The sequence below is a fragment of the Sinocyclocheilus grahami genome, unplaced genomic scaffold (genome assembly GCF_001515645.1).
Source record: "Sinocyclocheilus grahami isolate Dianchi unplaced genomic scaffold, SAMN03320097.WGS_v1.1 scaffold518.1, whole genome shotgun sequence".
Classification (NCBI taxonomy): Eukaryota; Metazoa; Chordata; class Actinopteri; order Cypriniformes; family Cyprinidae; genus Sinocyclocheilus; species Sinocyclocheilus grahami.
Window position 1 is genome coordinate 379,742 of NW_015505697.1, and position 21,102 is coordinate 400,843.

Here is a 21,102-nt window from a genome sequence, read left to right on the forward strand (position 1 = left end):
GAAAAAAAAAAAAAAGATTTGTAAACATGCTTTTACATTCAGTTCTTGCCGGGCTCTCTACAGTGGCTGAAATATGACTCATCTTTCATAGTGGAGTATATCCCCAAAGGACCCCAAGCATGATGTGCTGACAGACTTCTTCACCCGCTCTAAGCCCTCCCTCCTGAGCTTACCACCTGTGCAGGTAATTCAGAGTAAATTTCCACTGCCTCTGCTGTCAAGAGTCCATCATCAGCACCACCTGAGGAGTTCCTTTTCCTGACAAAGTGTTTTCTGACAACAGACAAGCACAAGTGACACTGATGTGTCTGACCTGCACAAAACTCAGAGAACTGGCTATAATATGGGTAATTAAGCTTGTTTCAGATAAATGCAACAATTTTAAATAGGGATGCACCAATATTACATTTCCAGCCAATACTTATATCGATAAGACGATAAGATAATAATTATCGTTATGTCATGGCCAATAACCAAAAATTTTTGAAACACATCAAAAATAACTTTAATCAAAGCTACAAGTTAATTAATTTAGGCTTTACAACATAATAAAGTACAGTATAAAAATGTATATTTATTTTGAGGTTCAGCTTAATGTAGTAATGCTAAAGATTACATTTAAATTATGAGTGTTTTTAAAGATTAAGTGAGCATTAGGTGACACCATAGTTAATCTAAATGTAAAAATAGTTATACAATGTATGTAAATATACAATATCGGCTGATATATGAAAAAAATAAAATAAATGTAAAAAAAAGTCAAATAATCAATATGGTATCAATATATTGTGCATCCCTAATTTTCTAATATTTCTTTTTTGTTTGCTTCTGTGCACATTTATAGATCAACACTCCTGATTGGCCGTAACATTTTCTTTGTTCTTTTCTTTTTCCCCAGGTGAGGTCCATCAGGTGAAACCCAGCACTGCACAGGGTAATGCATACAGCCCACCTGACCCCTGAGCTTCTATCTGTGCCTCCGACCGCTTCCATTTCAGGAAAAGCAGACGAGAGCCCCATGCCCGCTGTAACTCAAACACCCCTCACTTATAATACATAACCAGTCTTTTCACTGAAAAATGCATACACATGCCTGGTCTGGGTGTGTATATGCTTGTCAGACTGTGTAACAGATATGTATCTACATGTAGTTGACTATACAAACAACATGGGTATGTTAGAGTTTACACATTTCACAGTACACCAGAGCCTTTTGACTTCTTAATTGTAATTTTATTTAAAACGAAGAAGATTCTAAAAAAAATGAAGAAATAGTCAACAGTTGGATGTTGTATCACTAGATATTGCAACACCCAAGAGAAAAACAAAACAAAACAAAAAGATAGAAAATTCACACAAATATAAGGATATAAAGACAGATCATTCATTTCATAAATGTTCATTTTTGTGACTGGCAAATAATTAGGATGGCACTATATCATTATTATTTCTTACTGCAAGTTCAATAATTCCAAAAACAATGTTTTAGTTGGAGGGTTTTGCTTACGGCCCTGGTTCACGGCTCTTCCCCTTAAGGCATCTATATTTCTCAAAACAAACCATAACCAACCAAGACACCTGCTTCACAACAGCAAAATGATGCACCATACATTACAATTCCTGTCACTCGTTAAACCAGAATTGGCCCTCATCACTATTACATCCATCCATTAAGGAATCAGCAGGAGCCCGTCACATGCTACCTAGTCTGTGACTCACAAGGACATCAACACATATAGACCTACATATTTAGCTGTAACCCATACAAAGTAGCGGACTATGTCCATCAGTCAGATGCATCAGGCCAAAGACAGCACTTTAATTAAATCAGAAACAGCTTTCAATTAGTTAGTCTAGGCCATGGCTGGGCAGGAAGGCTCGGTGTCAGGAAGCTGACTCATAAAGCACAAAAACTTTGTTTTTTTCCCTTTCTCCTTGTCTCCCCTCCCTTCAGGGGAAGAAGTGTCTGCTGAATGAGATCTACCAGTGATTAAAAATGAAGAGAGGGAGAGGATGTCTAAAAAAAATAAAAGTATAGGCCATCTGACCTTCTGTGAAGCGATTGCGCTTCTGGCCCTGGACACAAACCATCGTGCCTATTGACACCTGGCTCCCCAGCGTGGGATCGATGGCGCTAAAAAACACTGAGGATCAGCAAGAGGCTCAGCAAGCATCCTACACTGAAGGCATTGCTGTCTAACTTGTGTATAGTTTTAGTCAGTTTGGGCTTTTAATTTGGGTGTAAAATAGTCAGATTGGCATCCTAAATTAGCTTTTGTTCAAAGTTCAGCATGAGCTCCGCAGCAGAAAACAGCAGCAGCTGTTGCTGAAGCATCACCTCAAAATCTCCGCTTACGGTAAAGTTTGACATCAAAACCGCGAGACGGTGGGAGAGAGGATAACAAACATGAATTTATTCTCAGAGCCTCATTCTCACAAGCATCTGTGAAGGTGTTTACAAAGATATCTGCATCGAAAAACAACATCCCGATTTGCCCTTAACCCCAGTGCCCCTATTAGCGCACCTGCATTTAATGCGTTCGTGACGCTCGACATCCCGATGCGTCAGCGGCCAGGCTTCTGTATGAAAATCCAGTGCAATAAATTATGGAGAATCATAATTCAAATAATGGCATGCCTGCAGTTTCTGAGCTTTCATGCAAACCACAATCAAGGCCATGTTGCTGTGATGAGTCATCGCTCTATCAGCTGTCCACGGGGCATACATCTGATTAGCAAGCCCACGCTCACCCGGTAGGCTCAAATGTAAATATTGTAATAAAACCCTCAGTAATAACTCCCGTGTCTTGGAGAGGCTTCACTTTATTTATTTTCCCCCACATTTCAGCAATATTGTTTGATGGAGGCCGCATACTTAAATATGAGTTTTTAAAGCGAGCGTTCAGGTGTGGGTTTCCAGAAACCATTCTTCAACTTCAGGCTTTTTTAAAATCTCCCATGAGGAGCTACTTGCATCATTAGTGTAATTATCCTTCACATCGTTGTTGAAGTTATTTACCATCAAAGAAGTGGGTGTTTCGCTTCACCTACAGAGCTACAGAGTGACACTCCGCCGCAATATTTACAGCTCCCCCCATGTCCCTGAAGCGAGAATGAAAAAGACAGAAAAAAAAAATCGCAAAAGACATGCAAATCAAAGTTCAAGGGCTGCCGTAGAGGTTGTGTTTCCTGTAGTGGATCAGAACAGTGCATTTCTTAAAAGATATCCAAACAGGAAGCGCCACAAAGTGACCAGCATCACCAAAGGACGGGGGAGGAGGGGGGTTCAACGGGTGTGTTGCCGTGGTGACTCAGAACGCTTAAGGGCCTCAGCTGAGCTCCCACTAAGAGGCTGTCCTCTCTGTGCCAGCTTAGCCACCTGGTACAGCCATGATACATTTGGCTAATGATGTCACGGACTCTCTTTCATGCCGCGCCCCCACCACCACGGCCCAATTGTCTATTCATGAGAGTAATGAGAAGTCAGGGAGAGGGAGAGGGAGAGGGAGAGTGAGAGACAGTGGGAGAGAGACTTTGCTCATGGCCACTGATAACCCCAGACTAAACTTGCAACCTTACGAGGCTTGGGCTTAATATCTGGCCGTCAATCAGCTCTGCCATCCCTTGCCGGAGTGTTTAATTACAGAGATCAATTATTCACCAGCCTCGTCTTTCAGTGGGCCACACTCCTCGAAAAAATACTGCTACGGGCTGAGGGAGGAGACAGCGGCTTGCCAGGACAGACCAGAAATATCCCTAGCACAACATGTCCACCAGGAGAACGCCGTCTGCACCTTACCTAAGAGCACGGACCTATTTGCCATGCATGACTGGTGAGAGTGTAACATTACATGAAAATTTATTGAGGCCCGCCGCCTGTCCTACTGGCCCTGTCTATACGCTGACGTCATGGCTTGTTGATAAATACCACAGCGTCATCAGGTCTTTCACGGCCGGCCATGGCATTCATTATTATTTTACACCAAGTATTTAAAGGGATAGTTCAGCCATTATGAAAATTCTGTCATCATTTACTCACCCTCGTGTCGTTCCAAACTTGTGTGGACGTCTACACAATGACAGTCAGTAGGGTCCAGGGTTGTTTTGGACAACATTAACTTTCACTGAACGGATTCTTCAAAATATCTTTTGTACTCCACAGAACAAAGTCAGTAATTTTTGGAATAAAATGAGGGTGAGAGAATGGCTGAACTATCCCTTTATATTTTGGTGCAACCTGTCGAAATGCCCTTAAAAAAAGATTTTAAAAATGTGTTCATGTTGGTGGTGTGAACAAAAGATATGCACACAAATGACAGCAGGTAACATTCTACCTCAGTGAAAGAGGAGAAAAGAAGGTGCGGCCATGATGTGCATCTTGTCACTCATCGCAGGTCCCCGTGTTTCACGGAACTCTAAGAGCTCACCCCATTACCGCCATCCAATTCTCAATCACTGTGATTCAAACTGTTCAACTGACCCCAGATCAGCCCGAAAGGTAACTTCAGCCAGTTCCCGAATCCTCCCCCGTTCTCCAGACTGACAGCTCATTAATCTCCCTTGGCTGCAGTCCCTCCTCCCTGGTGACAGAGCCTGAGCCAGAGCAGAGGATTCCCCAATGCCTGGCTGTGTCCATCCCCGCTGGTCCACCTGCCTGGATCAAACACTCTCCATGGGGAGGGGACAAGACGGTAAAGACCAGAAAAGGGGGGTGTTGGGGATTTCGATGGGCAATAAAACAAAACAAATCACTTCCTGTCAGGATGGGTCTTTACTGAGTGGGCGTGCAAATGTGTGTAACTAGGCGCTAAGAGCAGGGCCACTAAATGAGACACGACATGAATAAAGCAGTGGCTGGCTTCGATTCTTCGTGGGCAGGCTCCAGGGGAAAGCCGGTACCGAGGAATCTATCACAGGAGATTGGCTAGGTCGTGGGTGGATGTCACAGAGTAAAAAGGCCCTTTGGTGAGATCTGAGACTGGGCCCACCAGATCGCAGTGTATAAATCTAATAGACAATAACGTACGCGCCTTCACCAAGGAAACTGGAGGGAAATGCACATAGCAAACTGTCAATAAGAATGAGTCTTTTGTTTATAAGATCACCTCAGGACATTCTAACACCATTATGTTCCTCGGCTGGGGTTGAGGGGGGCGAGGTGAAGTTTAAAGTTAAAATACTTCCTCAGTCAGTTTAATGCACAGAGACAACATAGCTCTGTATGTCTGAGTGGCCTGACATAGCAACACTGATTCAACCAATGGTGTGATTTGGGGGGCGGGGCAGTCTGTCTGTCCAACCAATGGCAGATAAGCAGAGTGATTGGAGAACCCTTTTTAAAAACAGTTACACATGTAACCCTGTTTTGTGAAAATTTACATTTCAAATTTTAGATTACAATTAGGGATGTAACGGTATGAAAATTTCTTATCACGATTATAGTGACTAAAATTATCGCGGTTATCTGTATTATCACGGTATTGTTAAAATGTGCTGGAGATGTTACAAAGTTTTATATTTAAAAATCAACAAACAACAAATAAAATGACTTTTTGTTTGTATAATCACTAAAACAATAACATTACCAATGATGTTTCGGATTTTAAATGTTTAAAAGTTTAATAGCATGTTGAAATATCAAATAAATGTTCAAATAAAGCTTTGAAAAAGTTTAATAAAAAGGTAAACCTCACATTTCAGTCTTTAAATAAAGAAAAGATATAAGTCAAAATGATAATTGATTAATAAATGATTATATGTATTTTATCTGCGCCATAAAGAATTTTAGATAACTTATCTGAATTGTTTAAATGTGTAGAATCCACATAAACTTGTTTTTCATCAACCGGTTAAAATTTACAGCAGGGCATGCAAATTCGGTCCAACTTTGGCCAGACAGAAACCGCACACAGACTGAATGTAAATATAGGTCTTTGTAAATCCACTCACTGACAGCAGGTGGCGCTTATGGAAAAGCTGAATTAGAGCTGTTTCCGTAACCTCCGTGGACAAAGCAGTATTGCGATTAAGAACACTTCCACATGGAGCGAAATGGAGCAAAGATGAAAACAAAATGCCATCGAATCTTTTCTGAAGACAGTCAGAACCTTCAGAGGTACATTCATATAATTAAAGGGGTCATATGATGTCGCTAAAAAGAACATTATTTTGTGTATTTGGTGTAATGAAATGTGTTTATGCGGTTTAAGGTTAAAAAAACACATTATTTTCCACATACTGTACATTATTGTTTTTCCTCTATGCCCCACCTTTCTGAAACGCGTCGATTTTTACAAAGCTCATCGGTTGTTCAAATCGCGGTAATCTAATACAGTTTTAATGATAATTAAAAGATGAAATGGTAGTACTAACCGTGGGGAATTTTATCATGATTTATCGTCAAACCGGTAATCATTACATCCCTAATTACAATTGTGAATTTAATCAAATTATCAAAATTATCTATTTGTCATCCTCTGCAAAGCCTCTAGTCATAAAAAAGTTCAACCAGAGGCCAAGCTGTTATTAAAAGCTCCTTTAATGACTAAAGAAAAGAGAATATAAGGATACACGAATAATACAATTCTGGCCGATATACCAGTAATGATTTTCATGTTATATGATAAATGGCACATATCAAAATTCTATATTATATTGTCTCAATAAATAAAACACTAAAAAGCTAAATATTTTAAATTTAGGCATCACAAAATTTTAAAGTGGAGTATGAAAAATGAATGTTCATTTACTAAACATTTAACAGTAGCTATGTTTCCATCCAAAGATTTTAATTTAACTAATGCGCAAAACTGGAATATTGCATAAAACGTGCGAAAAAAGCACCGTTTCCATCCAACGAGTCAAAGAGAACAAAAATGTCACTTCCTGATACACTGGCACTAAATATCACTAAGAAAAGTAGAAGAAGCCACCTAATATAATAATTTTCATATATGATGACCTACTTGCGCCTCAGAGCAAGCAGACGAAACACAATACATGCTGTCTTTGTTTTCGGAGGTGGATGCTTGCTGCTTGGGAACGCAGTCGTGTAAAACATTTCTGGGGAGCAGTTATACAGAAATACTTTGATGACAGACTTTGCTCAGGCATTTTGCTCAGGCAACATTTCAGATGCTGTGCAACGAGATCGTTAGTTAACGCTGGTTAGTCAAATTATTCCGTCCCATCGTGCAAAGTCACATGAGTTTTTTGATGCGCATGATGGAATTTATTCGGTAAATGTCTTTCCATCGTAGTTTATGCACATTTTTTCTTAACGGATAAAAAGTTTATCCTACTCAATTGTGCGCATACGTTTTTTAAGCACATTTTTAGAATTTATGCGCATCTTGGCATTTCCATCCAGCGTTTTTTATGCGATATTCCAAAATGCACTTTGAGTGACAGATGAAGGAAAAGGGAATATAAATGTAAAGAGGAATTATTATGCACAATGTAATATCCAAAATCAACTGTTAAATTAAAATCTCTAATATTTGCCATGAAATGCCAAGCCTCTATCCTGTCTCTCATCCTTATATGCCTTTGAAATTTCAATGTTCAGATGATGAGCTGTGACTAAATCCCGTTAATGAAATTCATAACAAAAACTGAGAAGCAAGAAGACAATACATAAACATACATGCATGGTATATGAAAAGCCAACGAGAAATGTATGGTAACGCATGTATACAGGTCTTTTGGCCTTTCCAATTGGCACTAACACTATGAGACAGCAAGAGAATCATTACTAAAGGGTCACATCTGGTTTCAAGATTGGTCTGAAGTGGCAAGGAATGAAAACGCTGAACCTGTGAACTTCCTCATATCAATCTGTTACACTCAGTTAAGCTCTATGTGCACTTGAAGATTGGGACAGAGAAGAAAAGGCGGAAAATGAAAATGAAATCGGTCTCAATCGCTTCATTTTTCATTTAACGCAAACTATCCCCCCGCCCTACACACACGTACAGCCGGAAAAACTAATCCAACTGAACGAAACGTTTAAACCAATTTTCAACTAATTTCCAAACAAAAGGGAGCAAGGCATGCATCGCTACCTGTTCAGATAGGTCACATACAGTGCAGTATTACACACGGCTGTAGGTCTGACGTGGACAGGCATGTCTATTCCGCTCAGACAGATGGAAATTCCCACTTCCCCGTCTTTTACTCTGCTGCCATTGTCATTCTCAAATGGCTTCCACATTACACCCCTGTAATCAAACTGTAGGATTCATACTGCTCATTATTCAATTAGCCAAATGCTACAATCGCATCCTGATGGCTAAGATAATTAGTGTAAAATGGTTACCCGGCTGGCAAAGTGGATCTGCAATTAAAGGTGAATAGAATATCTAATTTTACCAAATGTATTTTTTTTCAAGGCTAATTTGGTGGCTAATGAGGCTGCTCTAGTTTGGGTAATTGATGGACAAGTGGAAGGTGAAAAAGGCCAGAATGAGAGAGAATAGAGAAAATTAACAAAGGATTTCCTCTGCTCTTTCTCTCTCTCTCTCTCTCTCTGTCAATGGAGGCTTCTGTAAGACACAAAACAGGTTCATGAAACACTGATAAACTGAGAATGTGAAATCACCAGTCACTTCGATATCTATGCTGTGACATCTATCTCCACATTTCAAAAGAGCACAAAACAAACCCATTTCTTTTTTCCCCATACAAAAAGATTTGTAATTTAACTTACACTGAATTGATTTACATTTTATGATTCAATTATGTCATTTATCAAAGAATTTAAGCACACGGCACCTTTGTCTTTCTTGCTTTGAATCAAATGTCATAATGTTATGCTTCATCTAAGAGCTGGTTGTTTTGGTTCAAGGACTCTTTATAAAATAATTTCTTGAAAAAGCCTGCTGGAGAAAATGAATGGGAATTTAAAAAAAAAAAACAATTTGGAAGGATCTGGAATAAAATACCTACAAAAACGAGGCTGCAGAAAAAAGTCAGAGGTCACTTTTGCACTCTATATGAAAGTACTGAAGCCAGTACAGTTTCATGCTTGAAATCCCCAAAACAGGGCTGGGAATCACTAAAAACCGTTTTGTAATGGCTCTGGGTGGTAAGCTAAATATGGGTAACCTTCCCACAACTGTTTCAACAGTTTCCATGGCAATAGGAAACTTAGCGTGGACCACCACACATGTTGGTGGCACCTGTAAGCAGAAAGAGAAACAAAGTTTGCAGCCTTCAAAGTCTTCATTCGGTGTTAATTATGTCATTGAAGGTACAGTGTGGCTGAGTGACACTTCTGAATTGGTAGCACAGGGGAACAAAAACAAATTTACCAAAAATAAAAAAATTCTGTGATGTTGTCTTAACCTGATGTATACAAGAAAAATATTGTCAAATAAATAAAGCACAGACCATTTGTCGTCACGGAGCATTCAAGGGCAATCCCGCTTACGGAACCAATTTTGATGGATTGTCAGTGAAATCTCTACCCTCCAGCTGCCGTGCCGGGGGGTGACGCGTGAAAGCCCTTCACCTGTGCTGCTATCCATTCCTGGATAACTGCGTAGGAGGTGGCAGCCGGCTGAAAGCCTACATTTACCCACTTTGGTGTAATTGCAGCGTTTACTCTTTGATTGCCGAAGAGCTCCATTCATACTTACTCCTGCCTCGTTGGATGAGAGCTTCTGCAGTGGGGTTGATTGCTTTACAATGGCAGATCAAAATATTAGAGTGATCCCTCTGAGCAGTCACAGTAAGCGTTTGACTAACAGTTATTATTACGCTGTCTATCAATGCAATAATAAAGGAGGCTAAATTGTTCAACGGAGGAAGAAAAGAGCTGGTTCACGCTCTTCTAATAATTACCAATTTGCTGCATTCTTTCTAGATTTTGATACTAAACGGCTCAAGATATAAAACACATCTGACTGTCATGGCAAAGTCGTGGCAATAAAAGCGCATCTTGAAATTCTGCTGTAACTCCCACCTAGCATTAAAATCAGCATGACGTGGCATGTAAAATACCCGAATCATTTCTCCACATATGAGTTTAATTTTACTCAGCCATAGATTTATAATAAGGAAGTGCTTGTGTATATACTGTGCATAATTACATTTTAAAACAAATTAATTTAAAAGTATGTTTTGATAACCTTTCGTCCCTGTTCTCTGGGAGGAGAAATTTTACTAGAAGTTCTTTTGCCAGCAAACCAATTAACATACTAGGGTTGGCAAAATTCTGAATTTAAAGAACTGATTCCATTTCAATTAATTTGTGAATTTGAATTCATTTGGCCACAATTAAATGGAATTTAAATTGGAATGCCAGCCCAGGAGGAGGACTTTACTGAATTGCAATAAAACATTTTTTAATAAATTTAACTTGTAATTTGTTGCAAATTAGGTTCAAATTCAAATTAATTTAAAATAACTTTATAAGGTTTGAAAAACACTTTAAAATAAGGTTCAATTTGTTAACATGCATTAAGTATTACGAACTAACAATGGTCAATACTTATTATTTCTTAATTAATTTATACACATATTAAAGGGTTAGTTCACCCAAAAATTTAAATTAGCTTACGTTTTACTCACCCTCAAAGCATCCTAGGTGTATATGACTTTCTTCTTTCAGACGAATCCAATCGGAGTTATATTCAAAATTGTCCTTGCTCTTCCAAGCTTTAGAATGGGGGTAGGTGGGTGTTTTTGTTCAACAGTCCAAAAGTAGTCAAATAAAGCGCACGCATCTGTAATAAAACGTGCCTCACATGGCTCCAGGGGGTGAATAACAGCCTCCTGTAGCGAATCGATGCATTTTTGTAAGAAAAATATCCATATTTAAAATGTTATAAACACTTTTCTCTTCCGCTAACTGTCATACGTGCAAGACGTTCTGGCGGATGATGTAGATTATATTTATGAGATGATATTTATAAACTAACATTAACCAAGATTATTAAATTGCTAGCTCATGATAGCTAGTGCAATTACTAATGTTAACGAATTGCCCTAATTGTAAAGTGTTACCAACACCTTTAAACTTAAATACTTTTTTTGTATTATTATTTAAGGCCGTCAAGCCAACATTTAAAGTTTATCTTGGCAAACGTTCTTATTAGAAAACTTGGAGTTTTTATGAATTTTAATACATTTGTAATCTACTTCCTTAAATTTTGTTTGCTACTTCAATTCAAATTTAGGAATCAAACTGGAATTCAAAAAGCATTCTCAGTTCAATTCTGAAATGACGCACAAGCCTGTTGCATACACAAACACATCTGTGAGATACATTCCTTATTGAAGCACAGACGGTCTCGTTATTTTTTTATTTGATTATTTGGTTAAACGCAGGCCTTTGGCAGGCTGTCTCTGCACCAGTTGGCCCATGGGCGGATAGTGAAGTTAAGAGGTGCAAACCTTAGTCAGGAGTGGTGCGGTACTGTGGCGCCCCACGTTCTGCCAACAGCCCAACAGTGGTGCCATCGCTGACTCAGTCACTGACCCGGAGCCCCCACCTGCATGAGCAACGCTTTGAGCTGTAGGACCCAGCGATGCCCATCTCAAGCTGCCCACTAGAGCAGAAGGCCCTTTGACTCACGCCCATCTGGCCTGCTAGCACGTTAGAGTACGCCAAGGTCTGTGAGCACACTGCTAACTTCCCTACCCTTCCCAAGAGGGGACAGATAACAAATCGGGAGTCCTAAAAGTTTTGGTGATGAGCTACTTTTTTTTTTCTTTTCAAGACGGCATGTGGTTAAGAGGCGATGACAAGTCAACATTCCGCCTCCAGGTTTTCCCACATACATACACAAATACACAAACACAAAAGTTCAATGTTACACCCTGTGTAGGAGTTAAAAAGGATGCACGTTATGGTCTTCATAATTTTTTTTCCATCAAAACATGTCTCGAATCACATGATTTCTGATGATACTGAAAGTCAAAAGAGATATTTGGTCGAGGGTAAATAAACCAATATTTTGTATTAGATCAGATATTCATTTATGCATTTAACATTTTACAATCTTAATATAAAAAAAGACCACATTTAATAGCTAAACATACACTACTTGTCAAAGGTTGGAATAATTATTTTTTTTTAAATGTTTTTAAAAGAAGTCTCTTATGCTCACCAAGGCTGCAATAATTTGATTAAAATTACAATAAAAGGATTATTGTGAAATATTAAAATTTAAAATAACTGTTTTCTATTTTTCTATATTAAAATGTAATTTATTCCTGTGATACAAAGCTGCATTTTTAGCAGCCATTACTCCAATCTTCAGTGTCACGTGGCCCTTCAGATATCATTCAAATATTCTAACACATATATATATATATATAGGAAAATTTACAATTTTAATAGTATTTCACAATATTACTGTTTTTACTGTATTTCAAGCAAATGAATGCTGCCTTGGTCAGTACAAGGGAGTTCTATGATTTTTTTTTATTATTATTTCAACCTTTTGACCGGTTGTGTACTCTCTTTGTACTTTATTTACCCCTAAAAAGTTCATAGTAGTACTTAAGGATGCATATTACTACTCTAAGACACTAATATGCATCTTTTAGTGCTAGATAAGGGACTTTGTTGTACTGCTAAATGTAGAGTTTAGCACATTTTTATAACAATGTAGGTCTTTGTGCACAGAATCATTAGATTCAAAACAGAAATCACAACAGCTACAAAAGGCCAATAGTGACTTAAACCAACAATAAACACAATATGCGTGTGCGTGCACATCTCCACTTATTTACTAAACTTAAACCGATACCCGATCCGACAGAAAATGGCAATATCGGAGCCGATACCGATCCTGAGTATCGGATCGATGCATCCCTATATGCAAGTATCAAATAACACAAATGTGGTCTCACAAACAGCTAGATATACAGGTAATAGTCAGCGAAAAAACATTTCAACTCAGTGAAAGCTGATTCCTGATGAAGGACTGACTGACCTGCCCTGGTTTGATGTCCAGAAACTGCAACACTTCCTTCACCATGACCGGTGTGTGAAAGGGTTTCCCACTTTGGGTCGACATCTCTGAATTACTGAACTCAGAATCAGGGCTTGAAGTCACTGAGCCAGTATAGGGCCTCCCTGGATGCCACAACTTTCTCCAGCATCGCCTGAACACTCTGTAGCTGTGGTCAGGAACAACGTCTCCCAAGGTCCGTTTGCAGGGTGCGACCATGAAACGACTACAATATAGAGGCATCTGGACTCTGCACAGAAAAGACATTTCATGGGATTACTACTGAGAAGCTGTAAAAAAAATCTAAGAGGTGTCATGTTGTCAAACTCTTACAGACTTTGCAGGACTCATTAAAGGTTTAATTTAAAAACGGAGATATTTTAAACTCACAATACATTTAAAAATGCAAATTAGGCGTAAACATGCAGAAGTCTCTCAATGTCTCAGCACTTAACACCTTGATATTGATATAATCCCGCCAATAGAATACAAGACACAGGGACACGTGCAGGACGCCAGAGGCACGGTTTGTATGTTCAAGATCATTTTCGGATTTCAAAGGAAGTGCATGGACTTGTTGTCATGTCTGTCAACACGTGATTTAAAGTATATCATAGTCAAAGCCAGTTCGGAAACATACAACTTACAATTCAACCCGATAAAACAATTCAGCAGGATGAGAATGAATGATTAATCGCTATTATCCTATTAAACACGGCTGTGTAATCCTTTATTCAGCGTTGTTGTGGAGGTTCATGAGTGCAGCTGCGACTGCTCCCGGAAGAAACAAGAAATGACGATTTTGTGTTCCTCCTGTAACATGACAAGCATTTAAAAACAGATATAATCGATATCTGTATCTTGGCAACACGACTATAGCAATCTTGAGAGTATTCTGTAGCGATATTTTACATATTCACGATGTGACTAAATGCAAATGTGCGACACTTCGGTTTATGTTTATCATTTTATTCGCTTTTATTTTTCATTAAACACGTGTGTTTTACTCCATACGCAGTTCACCGATACATGCCTTTTCTAAAGATATGTAATATTCGTTTAATCCCTGATCACAACCGTAAGAGTCACAGTTAACGCTGGCTCATAAATGAAATCCCGCTAAATGACATTCAAATTGTGCTCATAACAAGTATCTAACTTATACCTGCCATATATGACATGATTTGGGAATTCTGTTTTTCAATTTAAGGATACATTTGATGCTTTATTCCACCGTGAACTCAAGTCTCTTTCGGCTAGATTCAGCCGTAGCGTCAGACGTCGCTTGACGTAAGAATGTTGTCGTCCAATCAGATGCAGGGACGGAACAGCAGCTTGTGTTTGAAATCTTCGCGCTTAGGGCTTAGGTTTTGCTTACTATCAGCTCGAATGTTTTGTTTAAAGTTAAATAAAGAAACATTTAAGTTCTCTTAATACAACAGTCAAATCATTCGTCGTGGATTCATATTGTATCATATGGTAGGTCATACGCATTTTACAGCGTTAACTTCATCTTTTGTGATTGAAATGAAAGAGATGAGTAGTTAGCTGCAGCTTTTAGCACAACGCTAGCAGATGCTGTTACCTAATGCAAATAAGAGTTTTAAACAAAAAATCAGACATATGGGTCTGATGCTATAGTCTATTTATGACATATTTAATGACCTTTTGTTAGTGCGCCGTTACAATAAATTAGCACCGGGGTTTAACGTTACAGTGTTCATCCATGGCCTTACATTAAAACATGTTATGTAACGTTACAGTCTATAGGCGAATCTTATTGGCTGGCATGTAGTACGAGGTTTAACGTTAATTGTATTATTCAAAGTCCCCTTCTATTAGAGTTTATTTATACTAAAACAAATCATGCTTTGCCAGCATGGCTACCTCTGTCTTGACATCCAAAAGTAACTGAGTGGAGAATGTGAAATAAGTGTCGTGGGGAAATGTTACATTCTTTGTTGAAGAATTATTTGGAATATGCCTTGTTTGAAATCACTCTGTTTATAAATTATTCTCTTGTGTTGTACAGATGCACAAACACTAAGAAGCAGAGATTTTCAGTGGGAAGCTGTAAAAAAAGGACAATGTCGGATGGGGAGGTGTGCAGCCACGTAAAAGTGGTGGTCCGTGTCCGTCCTTTAAACAACAAAGAAAAGGATGGAAATCACAAGAAGGTTGTCCACGTAGTCGACAACCACATGCTTATCTTTGATCCTAAAGAGGAAGAAGTGACATTTTTCCGGGGACAGCGGGTAGGCAACAGGGATGTGCGGAGGAGAGCCAATAAGGACCTCAAGTTTGTGTTTGACAGCGTGTTTAGGGAGGACTCTTCACAGGTGGAAGTTTTTGAGAACACCACTAAAGCAATAGTGGATGGTGTCCTAAATGGCTACAACTGCACTGGTGAGATATTTATTTCTCTTCACTGAATCTGAAAATTACTTTGTGTGCCATGTACTTGATTTCAGCAGTGAAACCTATATTTATCATCCAATTTTGGGCTAATATTTTTGTCTTGCTAGAACTTGGTGCGGAATGTGAAACAGTGTCAATAACATAACAGTATTTCATTGTAAATATTTCATAAATTAAAGTACCTGGTGCCATTTTTACATTTTGTTAGTGCTACAAGAGCATGGCCTTTTAAGTTGACCTGTAATCCCCCCCCCCCTCCATTCAATCACGTTAAAGGAATTTTGCATGGTTGGTGTATTTATTTATCATGCTAATAATCTGGTCATTTATGGATTTATTTGATGCTTCTCATGAATGTTTTTGATGTCATTATGACAGCTGGTTTAGCGATAATGTTTTTATTCCTAAATGTGTGTCTTTTTGTTTGGCCAGTGTTTGCTTATGGAGCTACAGGAGCAGGAAAAACACACACCATGTTGGGCACTAGTGATTCTCCAGGAGTGATGTTTCTCACTATGAACGAACTGTTTGCTCGTATGGACCTCATCAAGGAGGACAAAGTGTTTGACATAGCTTTTTCTTATCTCGAGGTGAGGTTTCAATGTTTCTCCCTGAATTTAAACAGCATTGTGTATTTATTAGTTATGATTTGTTTTAGTTTTTAATTATTAATACCTGAAGGATATTTTTGTGTCCCTTACTAATATACAGTTCTAAAATTGGGGCTGGACAGTTTTTTTTAATGTTTTTAAAAGAGGTCTTATGCTCAGCAAGGTTGCATATATTTGATACAGTAAAAAAGTAATATTGTGAAATCATATTACAACTTTAATATATTTTAAATGTAGTTTATTTCTGTGTTGGCACAGCTGAATTTTCAGCAGCTATAACTACAGGCTTCAGTGGTCACATGATCCTTCAGCATTCATTCTTATATGCTGATTTGGAACATTTCTTATTGTTAATACTAAAGTTTGTGCTGTTTTATATTTTTGTGAAAACTGACATACCTTTTTGTCTGGATTGTGTGATGAACAAAAATGTCAAAAGAACAGCATTTATTTGAAATATTATATTTTTGTAACAATGTAAAAGACTTTACCTTCACTTTTGTTCAATTTAATTAAACCTTGCTGAATAAAAGAATTAATTGGAAAAAAAATCTTACTGACTGCACTTAAAGTTTTATTGATTTATTTAATTATCTTGCACAAGTCGTCTTGGGCTTAGACACTTAGCAGCATCGATGCAAAACAAAGTCCCTTTCAAGGAGAGTCTGTTCACTCGGCGGCCATATTTGCAACACCTCCGGGCAGTTCAAACAAGACCAAGTCCTATCTAAATGAATGGGGGAATCCTGAAATCTCAAAAACTACTCGCTGAACTTGCGATTAAATTGCATATTTCAAATCAGCAACAAAATTTGAAATGAACTGCCCCATGAATGTTGTTTCTTATGCTCAAATAGCATTTAAAAAGCTTATTTTTCAGGCTAGACCAGCCAATGCGCATGCGCACTCAAAACGCACTTATAACTGTGCATGCGCATCGGCTGGTCCAGTCTCAGGTTTCTATGGGAACCGGAGCTTACAGCCGCTGCAGTGATGCAATGACTTCACCAATCAACGATTGGCTCTTTCATTTAGAAGGCGGGACTATCCCGCCATATTGCACGTTGCAGATTCTCCCATTCATAAGTATCTTTGTATTTCTATAGTTTTTGATGCAAAAGCACACAAAAACAAAATATTGCCGCTTCAATGCTAGTTTTTGAAGTACCTTTCTAATGAGAGAAAAATACTGAGTGCATCTTACAAGAAGTGCTATATTTGTGTTAGCTCTGACTTATTGTACCTGAAGCAGTGTGAGTTAGTCAGCCCTTTTGTGTTTTGACCAATGGGTTTCTGTGCTTTCTCCTGAACAGGTTTATAATGAGCAGATTCGGGATTTGCTAACTAACTCTGGTCCATTAGCGGTGAGAGAGGACAGCTCCAATGGAGTTGTTGTTCAAGGACTCACCCTGCACCAGGTGAAGTTGGGCTGCATGTGTCATCTGTGCATTTTCTGTGACCTTGATTCATCTCACTACAGTCCACAAAGAATTGTCATTGATTTGCCTTGTCTGATGGTGTGCGTGTGTGTTATATCATTACTTTGTAGCCCAAATCTGCAGAGCACATCCTTGAAGCTCTTGATTATGGTAACAGAAACAGGACGCAGCACCCCACTGACATGAACGCCACGTCTTCCCGCTCCCATGCCGTATTCCAGGTAAAAGGCTTCTCTCAATCTCGTCTCTTTTCTCTGTAAGTATCACATCCGGTTCTGTGTAACTGTTTTTATGCTGCTAGATCTCATTCTGTGTGCGGTCGCCCCCGTGGGGTTTGAGCAACTTTACATTAATCTTCTTGTTTTGATATTGAGCCTGAGCTACCAGTTGCGTGAATGAACAATTTCCAGGATTTTTTGTGTTTCCTGGAAGATTTGACGAGGCAATAATAAATCACGCTGGTTGGCTTCTCTATTTGTTTTATTTCTAGACTCTAAAATGTAGTTCGTTTAAAAGCAATAAAGCTTTAATCGTCTCTGCAATCCAACATCTCAGTCATCTATCTATTGATCTGGATGTTTCAGAGTTAACTGCACAGTTCAAACCAGTGTCAGCTGGCTTATAAAGTTGTCAGGCAAAAATATAAATATTCAGTATGACTGAAAGATGTTCTCATGCCATCTTTTTTTTTTTCCGTCAGATCTACTTGAATTTAAAAAGCTTATTTTTCAGGCTAGACCAGCCAATGCGCATGCGCACTCAAAACGCACTTATAACTGTGCATGCGCATCGGCTGGTCCAGTCTCAGGTTTCTATGGGAACCGGAGCTTACAGCCGCTGCAGTGATGCAATGACTTCACCAATCAACGATTGGCTCTTTCATTTAGAAGGCGGGACTATCCCGCCATATTGCACGTTGCAGATTCTCCCATTCATAAGTATCTTTGTATTTCTATAGTTTTTGATGCAAAAGCACACAAAAACAAAATATTGCCGCTTCAATGCTAGTTTTTGAAGTACCTTTCTAATGAGAGAAAAATACTGAGTGCATCTTACAAGAAGTGCTATATTTGTGTTAGCTCTGACTTATTGTACCTGAAGCAGTGTGAGTTAGTCAGCCCTTTTGTGTTTTGACCAATGGGTTTCTGTGCTTTCTCCTGAACAGGTTTATAATGAGCAGATTCGGGATTTGCTAACTAACTCTGGTCCATTAGCGGTGAGAGAGGACAGCTCCAATGGAGTTGTTGTTCAAGGACTCACCCTGCACCAGGTGAAGTTGGGCTGCATGTGTCATCTGTGCATTTTCTGTGACCTTGATTCATCTCACTACAGTCCACAAAGAATTGTCATTGATTTGCCTTGTCTGATGGTGTGCGTGTGTGTTATATCATTACTTTGTAGCCCAAATCTGCAGAGCACATCCTTGAAGCTCTTGATTATGGTAACAGAAACAGGACGCAGCACCCCACTGACATGAACGCCACGTCTTCCCGCTCCCATGCCGTATTCCAGGTAAAAGGCTTCTCTCAATCTCGTCTCTTTTCTCTGTAAGTATCACATCCGGTTCTGTGTAACTGTTTTTATGCTGCTAGGCTTCATTCTGTGTGCAGTGGCCCCCGTGGGGTTTGAACAACTTTACATTAATCCTCTTGTTTTGATATTGAGCGTGCGCTACCAGTTGATTTGCGTGAATGGACAATTTCCAGGAATTTTTGTGCTTCCCGGAAGATTTGATGAGGCAATAATAAATCAAGCGGTTTGGCTTCTCTATTTATTTTATTATTAAAATCTAGTTTGTTTAAAAAGCAATAAGGCTTTAATCTTCTCTGCAATCCAACATCTCTATTGATCTGGATGTTTCAGAGTTAACTGCACAGTTCAAATCAGCTAGCTTATAAAGTTGTCAGGCAAAAATATAAATACTCAATCTAACTGAAAGATGTTCTCGTGCCATCTTTTTTCTTCAGATCTACTTGAGGCAGCAGGATAAGACAGCCAGTCTCAATCCAAATGTTCGTGTGGCCAAGATGAGCTTAATCGACCTGGCCGGCTCAGAAAGGGCCAGTGCAACCAATGCCAAGGGGGCTCGTCTCAGAGAGGGGGCCAACATCAACCGCTCCCTCCTCGCCCTGGGGAATGTCATCAACGCGCTCGCCAACCCTAAAGTAGGTCTACACCTTCTGTTAAGATTGAGAGATTACCCAGATCTTGTTGAAAAGAGATCTGTTTTTTTTTATTTTGGATTAAAATTGGATGTTGCAAATGTGGGATGCGATTTGATGGAATGTGTACACTTCCAGTTAAAGGTTTGGAAAGAATTGTTTGAATTTTCTTCTTGTGATCTTAAATCTATTAATCTAAGGCTTAACTCCAAGAGCAATAAGTATATTAGTATTCACACAAATGCATGATAACGCTCTGTTTATTATTAGCACACTGCAGTTATGTCGTCTGCCACTTTAAAGTCGGATGGATTCTGATTGGCTTGATTGTTTTTATCATTCACCAGCTGGGGAAAAAAATAGTTCTGAACGATATTCCAACAATATTGTGTGTTGTTATTGCAATAGTTTTTATGTGGACTTCCTTGTTCTTATAGAATTAGAACAGTTATTAAAACTTTGTAGTTATGATTAATTATGAAAATGTTCTTTGTATTTTATAGGTTAATATAAAAATTCTGCCCATGTATCAGGGTGTCCGCGGGTCCTTAAAAAGTCTTAAAATGTCTTAAATAACGTTTTCCTAATATAAGGCCTTAAAAAGTCTTAAATATTTTTGGTCACATTACTGCTAAAATATTGGACAGACTGAAGATTTTTTCTTCCCCGTGGTAAGTTACTGCGTCATCAGAGAGAATTGCAGTAAGTTACCAGAATACAAGGCGCTGAGGCTCACTCTGTTTGTCTCTTTGTGAGAGTCTTCATAACAAATGAGCGTAACAGCACACATAAACTCAGAAGAAACACACTGAGGTAAAAATTATGAATGTTTAGTTTATTCATAACATGAAATAGTTAAGTAACACCATGACAAGTGAGCTATTTTGCTCAATATTCTCACGACGCAAAAAAAAACATTCAAAACACCTACAGAGTGCACGTATTACGTGAATTCTAGTGTGCGTGCACATTTACAGTGCGCTCTTTCACTGCATGATTTAGTCTATTAAAATACATTCAGAATGATCACAAATTCAAGACATGGGGGCAGAAATGTGTATATTTATACCACTTCATATAGTTAATCAATTTCACACGGAAGAGTGCCTTTTTTTCTCCAAAAATTACCATTACCATATATTAAGAGACTTACGTTTTAGACTGTTTTTGCACTATTTCACCAACAAAAATAATTCCAAACAAAGCCACAGTGCTGTTTTGCGTCTTTGAGCAACATGACGGTGTTTCGTTCCTGAATGAATCAACCGTTTAAATGATTCAGTTCAATCACAATGACTTGCTTATTAACAGGGACTTGCTGCCACCTACTGGCGGTTTTAATTCCACATTTAAAGTATCTTTTCATTTTTTAAATCATTTCAAATATCAGTATTACATTTTTTTTTATGTTTAATATATATCAAATTATTTGTGCATTTGTAACTGCAGGTTAAATGCATTAAACAGTGTGTAAATATTTCTAAATGCCAATTCAGGTGCAGTTTGTCTG

At 38.6% G+C, this 21,102-nt stretch overlaps 2 protein-coding genes across 4 annotated transcripts in view; one reads left to right on the plus strand and one right to left on the minus strand.

The window, feature by feature from the left end:
• Positions 1–13,804, minus strand: part of mettl15 (methyltransferase 15, mitochondrial 12S rRNA N4-cytidine) — a 69,897-nt gene extending 56,093 nt beyond the window's left edge. The window contains exons 1-2 of one of the 3 annotated variants that reach the window (XM_016237554.1): positions 13,610–13,804; positions 12,945–13,212 (exon numbers count right to left, since the gene is read on the minus strand). In XM_016237554.1, coding sequence (XP_016093040.1) covers positions 12,945–13,205 — 261 coding nt within the window. In that variant the 5' untranslated portion in view covers positions 13,206–13,212; positions 13,610–13,804. The other 2 variants (XM_016237553.1, XM_016237555.1) reach the window with 2 other exon arrangements.
• A 460-nt stretch (positions 13,805–14,264) lies between these two features.
• The window catches only part of LOC107554904 (kinesin-like protein KIF18A), a 36,924-nt gene continuing 30,086 nt past the window's right edge, over positions 14,265–21,102 (plus strand). The window contains exons 1-6 of the mRNA XM_016237556.1: positions 14,265–14,441; positions 14,995–15,368; positions 15,813–15,970; positions 17,305–17,409; positions 17,541–17,651; positions 19,398–19,595. Coding sequence (XP_016093042.1) covers positions 15,050–15,368; positions 15,813–15,970; positions 17,305–17,409; positions 17,541–17,651; positions 19,398–19,595 — 891 coding nt within the window. The 5' untranslated portion in view covers positions 14,265–14,441; positions 14,995–15,049. The remainder of the gene's footprint in view (positions 14,442–14,994; positions 15,369–15,812; positions 15,971–17,304; positions 17,410–17,540; positions 17,652–19,397; positions 19,596–21,102) is intronic.